Source organism: Perca flavescens, chromosome 7, assembly GCF_004354835.1.
Source record: "Perca flavescens isolate YP-PL-M2 chromosome 7, PFLA_1.0, whole genome shotgun sequence".
Classification (NCBI taxonomy): Eukaryota; Metazoa; Chordata; class Actinopteri; order Perciformes; family Percidae; genus Perca; species Perca flavescens.
Genome location: NC_041337.1, coordinates 23,922,013 through 23,937,912, shown reverse-complemented (window position 1 = coordinate 23,937,912; position 15,900 = coordinate 23,922,013). Strand labels below are relative to the sequence as shown.

General features: G+C 39.1%; 1 protein-coding gene and 1 long non-coding RNA gene across 2 annotated transcripts; one reads left to right on the top strand and one right to left on the bottom strand.

The window, feature by feature from the left end:
* Nucleotides 1-294: 294 nt before the first annotated feature.
* LOC114558323 (uncharacterized) lies at nucleotides 295-1,727 on the bottom strand. Its single transcript, XR_003692949.1, has 3 exons — nucleotides 1,640-1,727; nucleotides 868-966; nucleotides 295-365 (listed from the first exon to the last, which is right to left on the bottom strand). It is a non-coding gene; the product is annotated as an uncharacterized LOC114558323 (long non-coding RNA).
* An 8,357-nt stretch (nucleotides 1,728-10,084) lies between these two features.
* On the top strand, nucleotides 10,085-10,911 carry hes2.1 (hes family bHLH transcription factor 2, tandem duplicate 1). The gene is made up of 3 exons (XM_028582608.1): nucleotides 10,085-10,174; nucleotides 10,282-10,465; nucleotides 10,574-10,911. Exons 1-3 carry the CDS (start codon nucleotides 10,085-10,087, stop codon nucleotides 10,909-10,911), a joined length of 612 nt encoding a protein of 203 aa, XP_028438409.1.
* The last annotated feature ends 4,989 nt before the right edge of the window (nucleotides 10,912-15,900 follow it).

The window sequence follows — 15,900 nt, the reverse complement described above, 5'->3', positions numbered from 1 at the left end:
TGCAGGGAGGATGACTTTGGTCTATGGTGAACTACAGAGAAGCATGTCTTTACCTTAATGTATGATCTAAAAAACTAATAATGCATCAACGACATATTTACTTAATATTACAAAGATTCACATAGGCCTACTGTAAGCCAACTGTTGTTCACAATAACAATAGAAAACCAGAGGTAGCTTATTCATCTATGTTTATAAAAAAGGAGACCAGACAAAATCAACTTTATTAATCAACTCAAAAAAGATTAAACACACAAAGAGAAGAAATACTTTATTTATCCATTTCCATCCTCCCATCCACAAACTGCATATTTCCCTTAACATTTCTTTCTTTCTTGCAGTCTTTTGGATTGGCTTAGCTGGAGCTGAAATACATTGAATGCAATTTAAAACATCAGGAAAACATCTTAAAGCAGTGTCTTGTGAAGTATTAAGAAGTTGAAGCCTCAATTTCTAGCTATATCAGGCCATGAACAAATGAGACCTTTAATAGTATCTGAATCTATCATGTTCCTTACTGAAACTTTTAATAAACTCCTTAACAATTGCAATTAAGTGTTGATGTTGTAGGAAATAAAAACAGTTTTCAATTTTAACATTGATGACATAAATCTTTTTCATAGACCATTCAGACTGATGTAAACAACAAAAAAAGATAGACACATTTTCTGTATAACCTACAGTTATGGTAACTTATTGTGCGTGGTTAGTTTACTTTTAGTGTATCCAACAGCATTATAACAAACGCAGGAATAAACATGCTAAGTTTATAAAGTAGCAAGTGATTATTTGGGCAGCATCTTATCCTTAAGTTTGTCTTGTCCTTTCTCAACATAAGTTAGATGTCTTCTGTCCGCTTAAACTCACCATGCAGGCTTGATGTCTCCCCCACAGGGACCCAGTCATCCGTGAGTTGCAGTGAGAATCTCCATGGTCAGACTTTCTCACACTCAGGCTCATTAGCAGCTGACAGAAACAGCACAAGTGATTTGACAAGACAGGCGTTTTAACAATGCAGCGTCTATAGACAAAAGTCAAACAAGTTTTGGACCACTCTGATGTGATGTAATTGACTGGCAATGTGGTGAAGTAAATGGTTTCTCTCTGTCTCAGTTGATTTTATTTGATGAGGTAGTAGGTCCTTAGGCAGGCTATTTGACTGTAGCCTACTGTACACCACACAACTATAGCCTAACAGCCTACATCATACACTGGAGTCAGAATAGCTGTACCCCATACAGGAAATGTAAATATAAAAGCAGATTATATTCATGTCTTAATACTATACAATCTAATCCAAACATTCACAGTCACGTGTTACAGTAAAACACGTTCTAGAGCTCATTTTCAACGTGTTTGACAAATATTATTATTCAAGCTCAGACAGCGTTACAGCAAATATAGACACAAACTATTTCATGTATAAAGGCATAAAGATGTATCATATAAACATAGGCTACATACAACAGCAAATTTAGACAGGTGAAGATAAGTGGCTGAGATTCAATGTAGCCTAAATCACGATGTCTTGAGATTAAATGAAGTCTTATATATACTACACATAGGCCTAAGTGACATATTCATAATGCAAATAGGTATAACTATTAGGTTACGTTTTAAAAATAAAAATGAAACCTACCAGGGTGTGACTGCGTTGCCCCTCTGCTCATCATTTGAAGCACACGCAGCGGGGCGTGCGGGTCGTTGCTGGTTGAAGACTGCAGTTGTATTGAGCGCCCTTTTACTACACAAATGACAGAGACGCGTTTCACTGTGGGCGGACACCTCGTACAGGCCACGCCCTCTAATGGCTTGGCTCAGAGGCACTTCTGAAGGACTGTGCAGGACTATGCAACAGCTAGAAAAATTTACAAAAAGCCAATATTTTAAATTCTATATTCCTTGTTTTGTTCTTATAAACTGATTTTGGACTATTTGCAAGCTGAGTTTCACTGCAAGAGTAGCTATGCCAAACGGAAAGCAATTTCATTGCTTATTTGTTGTTGCCAGGTTATTTTTCAAATTTAAAATATAATAATAATAATAAAAAAAACAATTTATTGTGTAACTGTTCCAAATAAATCCAGGAAGGCTGAGATAAGCATACATCCATCTTCTGAATAGGCCTACATGTTTAGCACTTGAGAACCACCTTTTCGTATTTGGCCAGATGTTAACCCTTTGTTCTAATTTCATTCCATTGTTATGATCAGTTACAGCATTGAAACGAGTAATTCACATTTCATATTTTGTAACATATAATAGCCTAAATCGGCCTTATCATTAGTAAACCACTTTGAGAATATTGTTCTTATATAGCCTATTGGACATTGCTTCAATATAGAATATCTTAATGTCAATGCATTTTCGTGATTAACCTCCCATTCTTTAATTTCCCCCCGGACTTAATGGTCGCTGTGTCTCTGTAACTTCAAAATAATTCATCTGAGCAGGAAAGCCATCTGCTGCCATTGTTCGCCTGGCTCGTGCTGTTCTCGTGCCCCTGATATGGCTACACAATGGATCCCCCTCAATCAGATATCCAATATTCAAAAAACCGCCAACAAGCCGACTGTCCTGCCTGTCCAATAGCCTACCTGGCCTGTAGCTGGGGGCTGCTTAAATCCCTAATATCCTCTATTATTTACGAAAAGATGAAGAAATAAACATCTTTTTGTAGTTGTTGTTGAGGTTTTAGCCTATAGCGTCTCTGTTTTACCATTCACGTCTGTTCCTTGAACACCAATAGAATGTCAGACTGCTGGCTGTCTGTGAAGCGCACATTGAGGTGCATTGACAAGCAAAGACATGACGACAAGCCTGTCAGAGCTGGAAACGACTGCTATTGGTGGAGAAGCCTATGCGACGCTATAAGTTTACCTTTGTCAACTTTGAAGCGCAAAACAAATGTGCGCCACCAGATGTGTGCTGTGCATTACAGCTTGGCTTTTGGCTTTGTTAGGCTTGGTTGGATATTCAAATCCTGTCTGAGCCATCCCTCCGATTTATGCAATGTAGCTACAAAAATGCTTTTCTGAAAACGACGCCAGGCTCGACGCTTGTATTGTAATATAGCCTACTTCATTTTCAATGAGGGACAGTGTGGCTAAATGGACGTATAGGCTTTTGTGAAGATATAAAGCACAGTATTTGCATGTCATGTCCAAAACCTCTGCAGTCTTTATCTTTCATAGTATTTTAGAGAACCATAATCCAACCATACCTGATCTTTCCTTCAAAATTTATATTTCTGTCTACGTCGGTGTTTTACTGCATATTGTTGGTGTTTTTTGATGTTTGAACAGGATTTTTACCCAGTTTCTACCCGTGTAACGAAACGCTCAGTTTCAGTTCTAGTTTCATTGTGTACCACATCTTCCAAAAGCAACCAATAGACTTTGGGCTTATATTATTAATAAACGAATATCCCGCAGAGCGCACGTTTGAGGAAAGCATGGCATTGTTAAGAAGATACGAGGCAGCTGAAATCATTTGACATCATAATGAGATCTTTTTAGACTCTTGGAATTATATCTAAGATTTTACATTGGCCTAACTTAAGTCAAAGGCCTATAGGCTATAAACCATATTGACAAGGATGCTATCTTTTCTGCATCATTTGGGCAGCTTGATGTTTTATTCAGAGAACACTAATTTATCACAATCTTTTGTTACCGTCTCATTTAACACATGAGCGCTGGGGATGCTGACGCAGACTTTGGGACAGAATCAGTGACGTCAGATGGACTTGGTGCAGGAGAAAACAAGTTTGGGTTTTCGTCACTGCTGCGGCAGACGCTTTATGAAACTAGCGTTGGTTTAGGCGTGGGAAGCGTCTTGGCATATTTTGATAGGTCTTCCTTTTGCAGGGAGAAAGGTGTCTCATCAGTGATTTGACATAACCAACAAAAGGTACGAAACGGGGCTGTGCAAAAACATTTAGTTATTTAATTTACTTACTGAAAAATATACATTTTTATATATTTAGATGTCCCTCTTAACTTCCTTCACAACTCCTGCCCCCATCTCTCTGAAGCCACACAAAGAGCATCTCTACTTTCAATATGCCTATATAATTGTTTACAGCTGAAGATATCGGGATATTGCAATTAAAAATCTTAAAGTATTGATATAAATCCGACAGCTACCAAAAAAGCAGTAACATTGGTCTAAGAGCCACATTGTTAGGTACACCTGTACAATCTAATGCAATCCAATACAACAGCCCTGCCATGGACATATACTTTTACAAAGCTTACACATTTCCAGTTTACATATGAGGGGGGCAAAATATTATAAACACTTTTCAATGTAATGCTCAATACTAAACGTAAAGAAGAATGTTCACCTTTCGTAAAAGTAGAATTCATGGCAGAGCTGTTGCATTAGATTGCATCGGTGTACCTAAAGTGAACACTTGAGTGTAAGCTCCATTTACTTTTAATGGTCTTTCGCCAAAACAGTTATTAGCACTTTGTTGCACTTGTTGAATGTCACTCAGGATACAATAAAGGTGCATGACCAAAGTAAGACTTTATGAAGATGGATGTTTTTGTTTGTTTCCTATTGTCCCTATCTTAACTGATGTCCCTTTCCATAGAGTGTAGAGCTGGTGTCTTGGTGTTGGACGGTTCATTCATTCCAGGAGACGTTAGTTAGTTCCTCTCAGGATAAAGTACACACATAGAAATCCCTTCTCTATTTCATTAGCACACATCTTGTGCAAATGTACATGTAAGTAAAATGTCATTTTGGGAAACTAGACACAAAAAAAGACTGAAAAGTATTTGTTATCCTGACCTTTTTTCAGTGGTAGAGAGGAATTACTACATGAGGACCAACATGTAGTGTCGGGCCTGAATGGGTGACTTCAGAGCAACTATTTAGCACCACAGACAGCTTTCACCTGTCAAACCACCTGCTCTACTCCCCCCTTCAGCACCACGGACAGAGGTCACCTCACAAAGCTCCGCCACATGGAGCAAAAGTGTCCACCAGTCACCCACACCTGACTCCTCTTAATCAGAGGCGCAAAGCCACAGATGAGGCCCTTAAGAAACAGCCAGATAAAGGTGTGTATGCCCTTATACAGTATCTTGAAGACCCCTTAAATCACAACCCCTTTCATGTTGCTTTCTGTTGTGTTAATGAAGGAGAGGAAAGAAGCAGTTTGTGAGGTTTTCTTTAGTTTCCTGGTTTTCCAAGGAAGCCTTTTCAGTTTTGGGACCTCCTCTTTGGAAAAAAAAATAATGACTCAAGGTCCACTTGCCAGCTTTTTTTGAAGCTCACATCTCATGGCGATTATCAAAGCAAACTCAATCTGCTGATAAAGACTGAGATACGATTAACAGCTACGAAAGAAGTTAGTCGGTGCAGCTTTAAGCCCAAAACATTTCCTGCGGAAGTCTTTTTAAAAAAAAATGAAGGAAGGAAATGGTTGTTTAGTTGAATTCTCCACATGGTCTTTGTCTTGGTACTTGTGTCAAAACCCAACATAACTGCTACACAATCATACTGGGAATGGTCTTACAGTAGCTTTACACTGTGAGCTGGAAGCACATAATGACGCTATATAAAGATGCTATACAAAAGTAGAGAGATGTGCAGAGCCAATGCAAAACTGGTGGCAGAATTGCACAGGTTAGCTTCATGTTGCTGTAGAGTGGAAGGGGACGCTATTGATATTGGAGCTGGAATAGTCTGTTAAGATCACTTTTCTGGTAGAAATACAATCCATCTAATTAGGAATTCCCTGTCCAAGCAGCTTGAATAGCAACACAGCCATTTCTGCTGCTGCCAGTTCAATAAACTAAGTGGAGAGAGATACTGAAAGAAAACTGTAATCTTTTTAAGCCATATAGGCTAAAGGATAATCTGTGAGGAAACCGTTATGCTAACAGTCAGAATTTGGCTATTTGATTTTTTTTGGATTGCTGCAGCTAGAAAAAAAATATTTACAACCAAATTAGTGAATTAGCGACAAACTCATTGGTGCAACAGCCTTACAGAAAACCTACCAGTCCGGCTAACAGTCCAGGCATTGGCCCAGCGTCACATCAGCATTGTGTGTTATCAGGTGAAACAGGGTTCTCAGCACATCTTCACCAATGTGCAGCTGAATCGGGTGCTTCTCAGAACAAGAACATCAAACATTACAGGGCAAAATATGTTGAAATGTTGGATTGTAGTGTCGACACAGTACTTTTGAAACAATATTGAGTCTACAAATTAGTGTGCCCCAGTGCTTTTTCTTTCTGAAATCAGTTACTCCATAGGTCACACTGCACCACACCGGCAGTAATGAGAGAGAATGTGTTGGCTTGAGTTTGTCCCTCTTTTCCAATTTTTTTTGGGGCATTTTCAGCCTTTACTTTTGACAGGACAGATGAAGACATGAAAGGGGAGAGAGAGGGGGGAATGACATGCAGCAAAGGGCCACAGGTTGGAGTCGAACCCGGGCCTGCTGCGTTTAGGAGTATACCTCTATGAATGGGCGCCCACTCTACCAACTGAGCTATCCGGGCGGCCATCACTTAAAATCTTTATACCTTACTTTTGGTAAAAACAAAAACGAGGCTAACACAACTTTTCACTGTGACCTTTCCTCTAACTGCTTGGTGTACCCATCACACTGCTGTATGTCTGTGATGTAAGACTTGCCATAAAACACAGCAGAATGACTAGCCCACTTTAGAGTGTCTGCAGGCTTAAGGAATAATGACAGTTAAAGCTTTCATGCTTCATTCAATAACTGCATTTCTACAAATATTTCATTGTATTACCTTGCTCAACTTAAATGTTTAATAATACGGAGCCAGTTGCTTTTTATATTTTGGTATTATTGTATAAAACTGGCTTTCAAATGTCAATCTCAGTATGATCATTTCTGCACCTCAATGTTAGTTACAATGAAATACTGTGCTGTTCCCCCCACACACACTATAAAACATGTAAAACTACATTTCTCATTGGTTCCCCTTAGACAATAACAAATGCAAAGGTCTGACATTTTGAGTCAGACCATTAAATCAAATGTCTTTCATTAAATAGACACATTTCAAGAAATTGACATAGAAATAAAATATCTCACTTAAAATCTGGTTCAGGGATAACAAGAGAAACAGACTAAATTAAGTTGTTTATAAATTGTTTTATTCTATCGTCGTTATTTACAAGAAAACAGAAGTGATAATTGGGGAGCTGTAGATAAAACACACTACATCTCACATCATTTTAACATGGAACCAATTTTGAAATTATACATGTTCTAATCACTTTTAGCATTTATATTATAACAGTTAAAGGCTATCAGTCTTTACGCCTACGAAGTCTACATTTTAGCTAACACGACGGTTTTACCTGAATATTTTAGGATACAAAACCCACTATAGATTAGCCTAAGTGTTTTATGGTAAAAAAAGAACATTTTTAAATCACATTTATTTTACGTCAAGTGGGATAACAGGAAGTTTAATCAAACTTGTCATGTGTGTCTCAATGCTGTACTCAAACAGCAGCCAGCAGTCTGTACAAATGCTTCAGTATGATGCGGATAATGTTGGCGTAGATTTTGGCTTGGGATGCCAGACATCCTTTGAGCTACAGTCCCGATTTGAAGGCTGGAAAACCTAGAAGTCTGGGAGCCTCCACAGCCGCGATGGAGACGATCGCCTTCAGCAAGGCAGAGTCCGTCGACGCTTTTGGTTTCACGCATCAATAAACCTGCGCAGGCTCCATCTGTCTGGTCGCTCTGGCTCGTGTCAGTCTCATGCCGTGTATACTAACAAATTCTCACTCATCAGAATTGTTTTCTTTAACTCAAGGATTCAGATTTTAGATGTTTTCTGGGAATACATATAATACAATTTTACCTTTTGCTCCAGATTATAACGGTTGGCAATGTTTCTTAATAATCCTTAATATGTCATAAAAGTGTTCCTAGTTTTCCTTTATTTTACTTAAATTTGACAAATAGCCAGGTATTAAATTCAGTAGCCTAGTTTAACGAAAGAAACAAAGAAAACAAAGAAGCTAATCATATCACTTTCCTATACAATTGCTGGAAAAGTCCACTATATTCTGTACTTCCTTCAACAAAGGGTCACTGTGCTCTCAGCTTGCACAGATGGATACCCACGCCGAAACAAGGACAAAAAGGGTCCCAACCGAAGCCTCTCATGCACTTTTTGGGATTTATCTCGAAGTGCCCGTCCCCAGACTGGACTTGATGGCAGTTATTTGGGGCCCCATGGGGCAGGACGCGTGCAAAACTGCGCATCTATAATGCTTTACAAAAAAACAGAGGGATAAAAGCCCTCAAGCTACAGTAGAACAGCTTGTACCCGAAGAGCAGTTATCTTTACCAAAAGGATATGAGTTTGTTGAACTACATATGTTTCCAGATGTAAATAAATCAACTGAAATGTAGTTGATATTTCAGTGTATTAAGCATGTTCCCGCTCTTTATTATTGCCTTAAGCCTTGAGGTTGGAAATGCTTCAGTAAACAATTCTGTGCGTAATGGTTGTGCGTAAAGCCGGTATTTGCCATATCAAACAGATTTAGTTTTATTTGGTGTCTTTTCTGTGAACTTATCGTTTTAGGACGTCCTTTCAGCATCTTGTTGTGCAGTGTTGTTTTTACTTGGTCTGATTTGTAATAATGTATATAACTCCGCCATTGTGTCTATGGGCTGGGACGCAAACCTCCCCCATTCCAAAAAAGACAAAAAATCTAGTTGGAGCACACTGATGGTGAGGGTGCACAAGAACAGGAGCAGGGATGCTGATGGGAGCAGCAACAGAGTGGTGCAACGGTGGGAAACAGAGGAGGGGGTGGTGTGTAGTGTGTAGCCTAGAGATGGAAGATGAGAAGAAGGGGGGTTTCCCATCTGTTGCGCGGTTGTGGCGCGTGCCGAACGCGTGAATCCTACTGGCAGCTCACTGCACTGTGCTTGGTTTGATGGTCAGCAGCAGAGATTGACTGAAAGTCTTCGAACATTTTGAAATAAAATCCGTTTACTTTCAGTTTAAAATATCTACAATAGTATATTTAATATTGTGTCTAATAGTTTTGAAGGGACTATCACTTCAAAACAGGTCCAGTTTTGTACTGAATCAAATGCCTATTCCTCACCGTGTTATCCATGCAGTGATAGAACAGACTTGTGTACTGCATGACTCCTTTGTATATTCATATATACTACGTCCCTACTCGGCAGATGCACGCACTCCGCTCTCTGCGTGTGTTGCAGGTTGAAACACAGTCTCCTCCCCCAATCCTCCAGGTAAACACCGTGTTGTTGATATTGGAAACAAGCTGCTGTGGGTCCACAAGCAGATGTTAATCCATACATAGCGTGGCTTGGGTATCTGGTTTATTAATTGTAGGAATAGATTACTCCTGTCACCTCAAAATCACTCATCTGGTTCTGTTGTTTCGTTTATTGTGACGGGTTAGCAAATCGAGTACATAAGCATAAATAAACTGACTGAATGTATGTGTTTTTATTATTATTTTGATCTAACTTTTAATTATTCGTTTAAGGCAGTGCAACTTTCAGGTATGTCATTAAACTAAAATGATCTTATTTGGCCTCTACTTTGTGGGGACGTTTCTATAAAAAAACAAACAGGATAATAAAGATTGTCAATTTAATAACACAGCCAGGCGAATAAAGAGGCAACTCCTGTAGAACATTTCCAAAAAGCAGCTATGTGGTATAACCTTTATGTTCGAAAATCATCATCGTTATATGGCTTGTATGCGCAATTGGATCTTGGATGAACGTTAAAGCTTTATATTTTACACGTAATAAAGCGCAACATCATCACGAACCTCCGCATACCAGCGCTAGACGCAGGGTCCCAACGGGACCAGATGGTCCAGACAGAGCTCCGCTCATCTCCCAAAGGCATCGCCCCCCTGTGTCAAACCCCCAGCTCAATGGCTTGTGTTCCCTCCCCTCTGACGCGCCGGATCCACATAAATAGGAGGCTCTCCAGCTCTGCGGCACACTTCAGCTCAGCCGCTCCAAGCGCAAGTATCTCCCCTCAAAAAAACACCGCAACAAGCAGAAAACAAAATGAGTCCCAGCATTACTACTGAGGCCAACCAGCTTCTCCCGGCCAGGTCCACCGTGGCCCAGAGAAAACAAGCCAACGAACTGAGAAAGGTAAGGAAAAGAGAGAAACTGTAAATCTCTTTATGTTACTGGAAATGTTTTCTCATTTGACTCTTTTAAAAGTGCAGCTGATAACCGTTTTTCATGATTTCTTCCAGACTCTTAAACCCTTGCTGGAGAAGAAAAGACGTGCTCGTATCAACGACAGTCTCAGTCATTTGAAAAGCCTGATTCTTCCTCTGGTTGGCAAAGACAACGCACGCTACTCCAAGCTGGAGAAAGCTGACATTCTGGAAATGACAGTCCGTTTCCTCAGAGACCTTCCTTCCACTCCAGTCAAAGGTACGCATCATCTCCTGAACTACGATATGCATTGCACAAACTATCTTATCTGAGATTATAGGCTACACGTGAAATTCAAGCCACTGATCAAATCTCTTTTCCCTCCAGACTCCGCAGAGAGTTACAGAGAAGGCTACAAAGCCTGCCTCCAGCGCGTCTCCACTCTGCTTCCCAAAACGAGCCTGGACCAAGACGCGTGTCAGCGGGTGAACGAATTCGTCCAGCAGTCCACGTCCGCCACCGTCACCCCAACCTGCCTGAACTGCTGCGCTCAGAGCTCCAGGACTCTCCCTCAGATCCAACAGAGACTCCTGAGCCTCAAATCCAGCTTCAACTCCAGCTCCAGACTGGAGAGCCAGTCCCGCAGCAGCGGCGGCGCAGTGGCTCCCAGCCGAGCGCAGTCCGGCCCGCAGGCTGTTGGCGCTGCCATGTGGAGACCTTGGTAGATTAGATGGACATTTATCTCATTAGTGTTATTTATTTTGTGATGTTATTTATGCTATTTGTATTCCAATGACCGTAATCTTAGCTATTAAGAATTGTTGGAGTTGCTGTACAATAATTTAATTCAGCATTTGGCTCATTTACAGTTTCATGCCAGAGAGCAAACGAGCACAGATCTTAAAGAAACGGAAGTCTATGAGCTTTTTTAAAATGCAATCTTCTTTGGGGTTTCAAAGATATTGGTTGTAGACAACACTTTTGTAAAACCCCAAGGGTTATTTTGTTGGAGGTTTGCACGATATAGACTTAAAAGTATTTTGGTCTGTGCAAAAGAATAGTCTGTAAACACTATGTGTTAAATAGGATGATATAGTATTCACTGACGTTATGTAGCCTAAGAAAAAAAAATGTTTTATGACTCTTCAAATGTTTTGTGACACTTGTAATGTTTTGTCATTGACAAAAAACTTTTCAATAAATGTGCATTTCCCGAATATGATTGTGTTGTTTGATCTTTGTGGCTTGTGACATTGTTTTGTGGCTTTACAAGGATCTCAAATGTATCATTAAACCCGGACGTCTTAGTAAGAGGAATCTCAGTCTTATGAAAGGAATGAAAAAGGCGCGCAAACGCATAAAGCCACAGGTCAGCCTGAGCCCATTGATGCTGATGAGCAGCTGCTCTATTGTTGCAGATGTGAGGCTCCTCTTTAGTTGCCGCCAAATTGGTGGGAAAAAAGTTAGACTGGTTGTGTGATGGGACACACACACTGAGATGACTGCAGTTGTGAATTACAATGACATATTTGATGTCCCCCCACCCGCAAAGAAAAAAAACCCCACTTGTTTCTCAGTAATTTTTACAATATGTAACATTTACTAATGAAATTGTATTCGGCATCCTTTTGTCATCAGTTCATAGGGAAACTTGTGGGCAGACTATTTTACGTCTCACAGTATAATAACCCATTACAATAAGGTTGTTTTTCGGATATCTGTAGATGGCTATCCTGAACTTAACACTTTAGATACATGATATTGGAAATGACTACTTCTGTTCCCCATGTGTTAATTCTTTAGACTAGCATATATGGTCATACAGCCTGTATATATGTCTTATTACAGTTGCTTTTCCTCAAACCAGTTTTTTGTTTTCTAGACTTTACTTCAAAAGCCTCTATCGGTGAAGAGACAGTGTATTTTGTTTAATAGAAAAGTGGTTCAACATCAAAGTCGTTTCAATGTAGCAGAAAATGAGCTGTGCAGTGTGCAAACCAACTACATTCTCCAGCCACTATGAATATATTATATTCATAATACTTTTAAACATTTTATTGAACATGGGCAGAATGATAATGACCAGTTCATACAATTTATATTATTATTTTAACATTATTTTTAAATGTATACCTCCATATGACTTTGTTATAGGACACAATAAAGCAGCATGGAGGCTTATAGCAACTCTCTGACGATAATGCATTATGCAGGTATATAATGCATTAACAGGCATCTTACAACGTGTTCATATTTTTTGTTCAATGTGAAACAGAACATTTTGTGATAGGACGGGAAGAATAAAATAAAATTAGGTTTCTTAGCTTTTAGGCAGCCATTAGTTTTATAAAAATGGTATGTAAATCATCTGATAGAGACTTGAAATACATTAGAGACAGGTACCTTAATATTTATTCAACACGATATTACAATAGCAGGGATTTTTTGTAAACCGCTGGTTGGTGCATTCAAAGGTCCCAACATCCTGAATTTTTACCATAATACTTAAAATGGAACAAACGAATTCAGAAGATCCTTTTCACAACATGATTTTCTGACAGTATAGCTGTTTATGCTCTGTCTTTAGGCAGACGAGTCATACAGCTTGGATGTTGAAAAATGATTGAATGGATCAACAACAGTGAGTAAATATTCCTTAATAGATTACCTGATGTATCTCAAGCACATATTATGTCTCTCCAAGTTGACTGTCAGACTCAACTGGGGATGAAATGATGAAACCAGTGGCTCCCTGTGAGGTAGGAAACATATATGAAATCTTATTCCGTGGGAAATGGTCAGTAATAAGTCACTGTTATTATTCCTGCCGTCCATACAGACCGTGAGGAGATCTATTCTTTTTTTGTGATTAACAGTTTAAAAAAAAATATTTGAATACAGCATTCATACAAATACAAATACCCCGCCCCCACCCTAAAACGAAACAAAACACATCACCACAAACAAATTCACCTTGGTTACACATCGATGTAGTCCCCATTTAAGATGTCTTGTGCATGTTAGGAAGAAACAAAATTAACCTACCAACAATAACAAATACAAGGTACGATTATAAAATAACATACCACATGCACACAAGTAAAAATAAATGACCAAAACAAAATACCATAGATGCCTCTCTCAAGGAATTATTTCAATTTATAGTCTCTTTTCTTCCTTCATAGAATGATAAATATTTGCCCCATTTTTTGTCATAGAATTCTAATTTTCCAAATGTCTTATAAGACATCATTTCAAATGCTGCCACTCTTGCCAATTCAACAGTCCACTCTTGGACCGAGGGGTCTTCCACTCTCTAAGAAGTATCTGTCTGCCTATCATGATGCTGGTTTGGATCCAATTGTTTATGTACTTAATCCCTTTGGTTAATACTGAATCATCCCAAGGTGGTGGATCCCAAGACAAATAGTGTGGGACAGAACTCTATTTGAATCCCTGAGATCTCAATAAGGAGACTGTGTATCCATGTCCAAAATTCTTGCACTTTGTCACAGGACCATACGGCATGTAAAAGATGACCCTCTTCAGATTAACATCGCCAGCAGTTGCAATCAGATCTAATCTAAACAGTCTAGACGGGGTCCAATAAAAGCAATGCATTATTTTAAATTGTATTAAATGTACTCTTGCATCCCTTGACATGGTTTTTATGTTTGTACATATCTTTATCCACTCATCCTCCTCCAGTGTCAGACTTAGGTCCCTCTCCCATATGCTCTTAAGAGCTAGTATGGTCCCGTCCCCTGCTGTCTGAATCAACATGGAGTAATACACAGAAGCCTTGAATCCTTGACTATAGTACTTTAATATCTCTTCTAGGAACCCAGCTGTTTTATGAGCTGTTGTGTTGGGTCTAAAAATCCAATCCTTCCACCAAATTGGGTAATTTTGGATTCAACCAGATACTAGAGCATACATTCAATAAAGGGTCAAACTTTAACATCCTGGCGACTTTAATCAACATCTCTTTCAGGTTGGTTAATATTGGAAGAGTTTTAGCTTCTCTTGTTAGGTTTATGGACAAACATTGGAGTGGTGGTACTGGAGCAACCGACTGCTCAATTAGAGATCTATTCTTTGTGCAACCTCTATGGAAGTAATGGACAAAATCTATTGTCCTCGTTATGAGCAAAAATACTGTACACTTGAATGGTGAGCCGAGGCTAATGGGCTTCAGCAGTCTTAACAGTGGGTATCTCCTAAAGCTGTAGTCTTTTACATATAAAACTCCTCCTTTGTGGTTCCAAACAGTGTTTCTCTGCTGAGCTGCAGTGGAGGGATACTAACCCAAAGAGGGAATGTTGTACACTTGATTTGTTTCAAACTGCTGGAGCCTCATATTAGTTTCAGCTGAACTTACGTATTTTTGCACACAATGAGGCCCTGTCCCCCATCTCTTACATTGAAATTAGGCTCAGAGGGGAGTTCTCAACTGGCATGGCCAGGAGGAATGATTATAGTGACCAATAACTTTTTCAATTTGCATATGGGCAAGTGAGTAATGTTTTAAAACTTGGAAAATATGTGAAAATTTCAAATTGTAAATGATCCTTGCTCCTATAAAATAGGTGACACTAATGATCACAATATAATATTCCAAACACATAAATAGTTTATGATCACTGACAGCTGGATTGGCTTGTCTTTAATTCAAAGATAATGCTTTTAAAAGCAATGTCTGATTGAAGAATGTTCCAACAGACATGAAGGCTCTTTTTCATTGCTCAGTACTCACCTTAGAAACAGAAAGAACTTCCTGGAGAGTAAACAAGCTTAAATTCCCATCCTTATTTGAAACAACAAAATTGCAAAAATATGCAGATCAGTATGTGTCAGGGTGAGTCTGTGTGAAGCCAGTTAGGGCCGTCCAAACCTATCATACAAAATGAACCTCAGAGCGTGTTTTTAAAAGGCATCGACACAATACTGAAAAGAGAGAAAAGTGTTTTCTCTCTCTTTCTCTATACAAGTAACAAGCTACACACTGAAAATGCCAAGTTTAAAAAAAATATGGATCATGCAATAAGGCAGGCCTGCTTAGTTATTTCTGAAAATGATAGTATAGATTTACCATTATGGCATTTACTCTCTAACTGGGATGTTTGTGGGACCGATTGGTGGGGATTGCTATGGACGAAGTACACACAGTGATACACTGGTAAGAGCAAATTACGTTTAACCATGTATCCAGCTAATTTAAATAGGTTACATTATCGTCACTGTATTGTTTAAACAGTTGACTTCATTTATTATAATTTATTTTAACATATTTTATGTGGCGTTTTATTTTGCGGGGTGCAAATGTTCCATCAAAACGAGTTCTTTCCCGAGACTATTTTGCAAAACCACCATCGTTGCATCCGGAGCTTAGCGCCTTAAAGAAATGCAAAAAAACACAGAGCTTTTTCCCCTCCTATCCTACAATGTATCTGTAGTGTAGCCAGACAAATTACGTTTATATTTAACAAATCTGCACTTTATTTACAACAATGTTCGGTGCCACTGAAACAAGTAGTGTGCTCTTTATGAAGCAAGTGAGGGTGTGAAAATCCAACTGAGGTTATGGTGGGGGTTGGGGAGTCTATGTTTTGTGCAATTGAGGAGACAAGAGTTCAATTCCTGTCAAAGACCTGCTATTACTACACAATCTCTTTCTAACCTAACCATGCTGTAGTTACCATACAAAGATATTA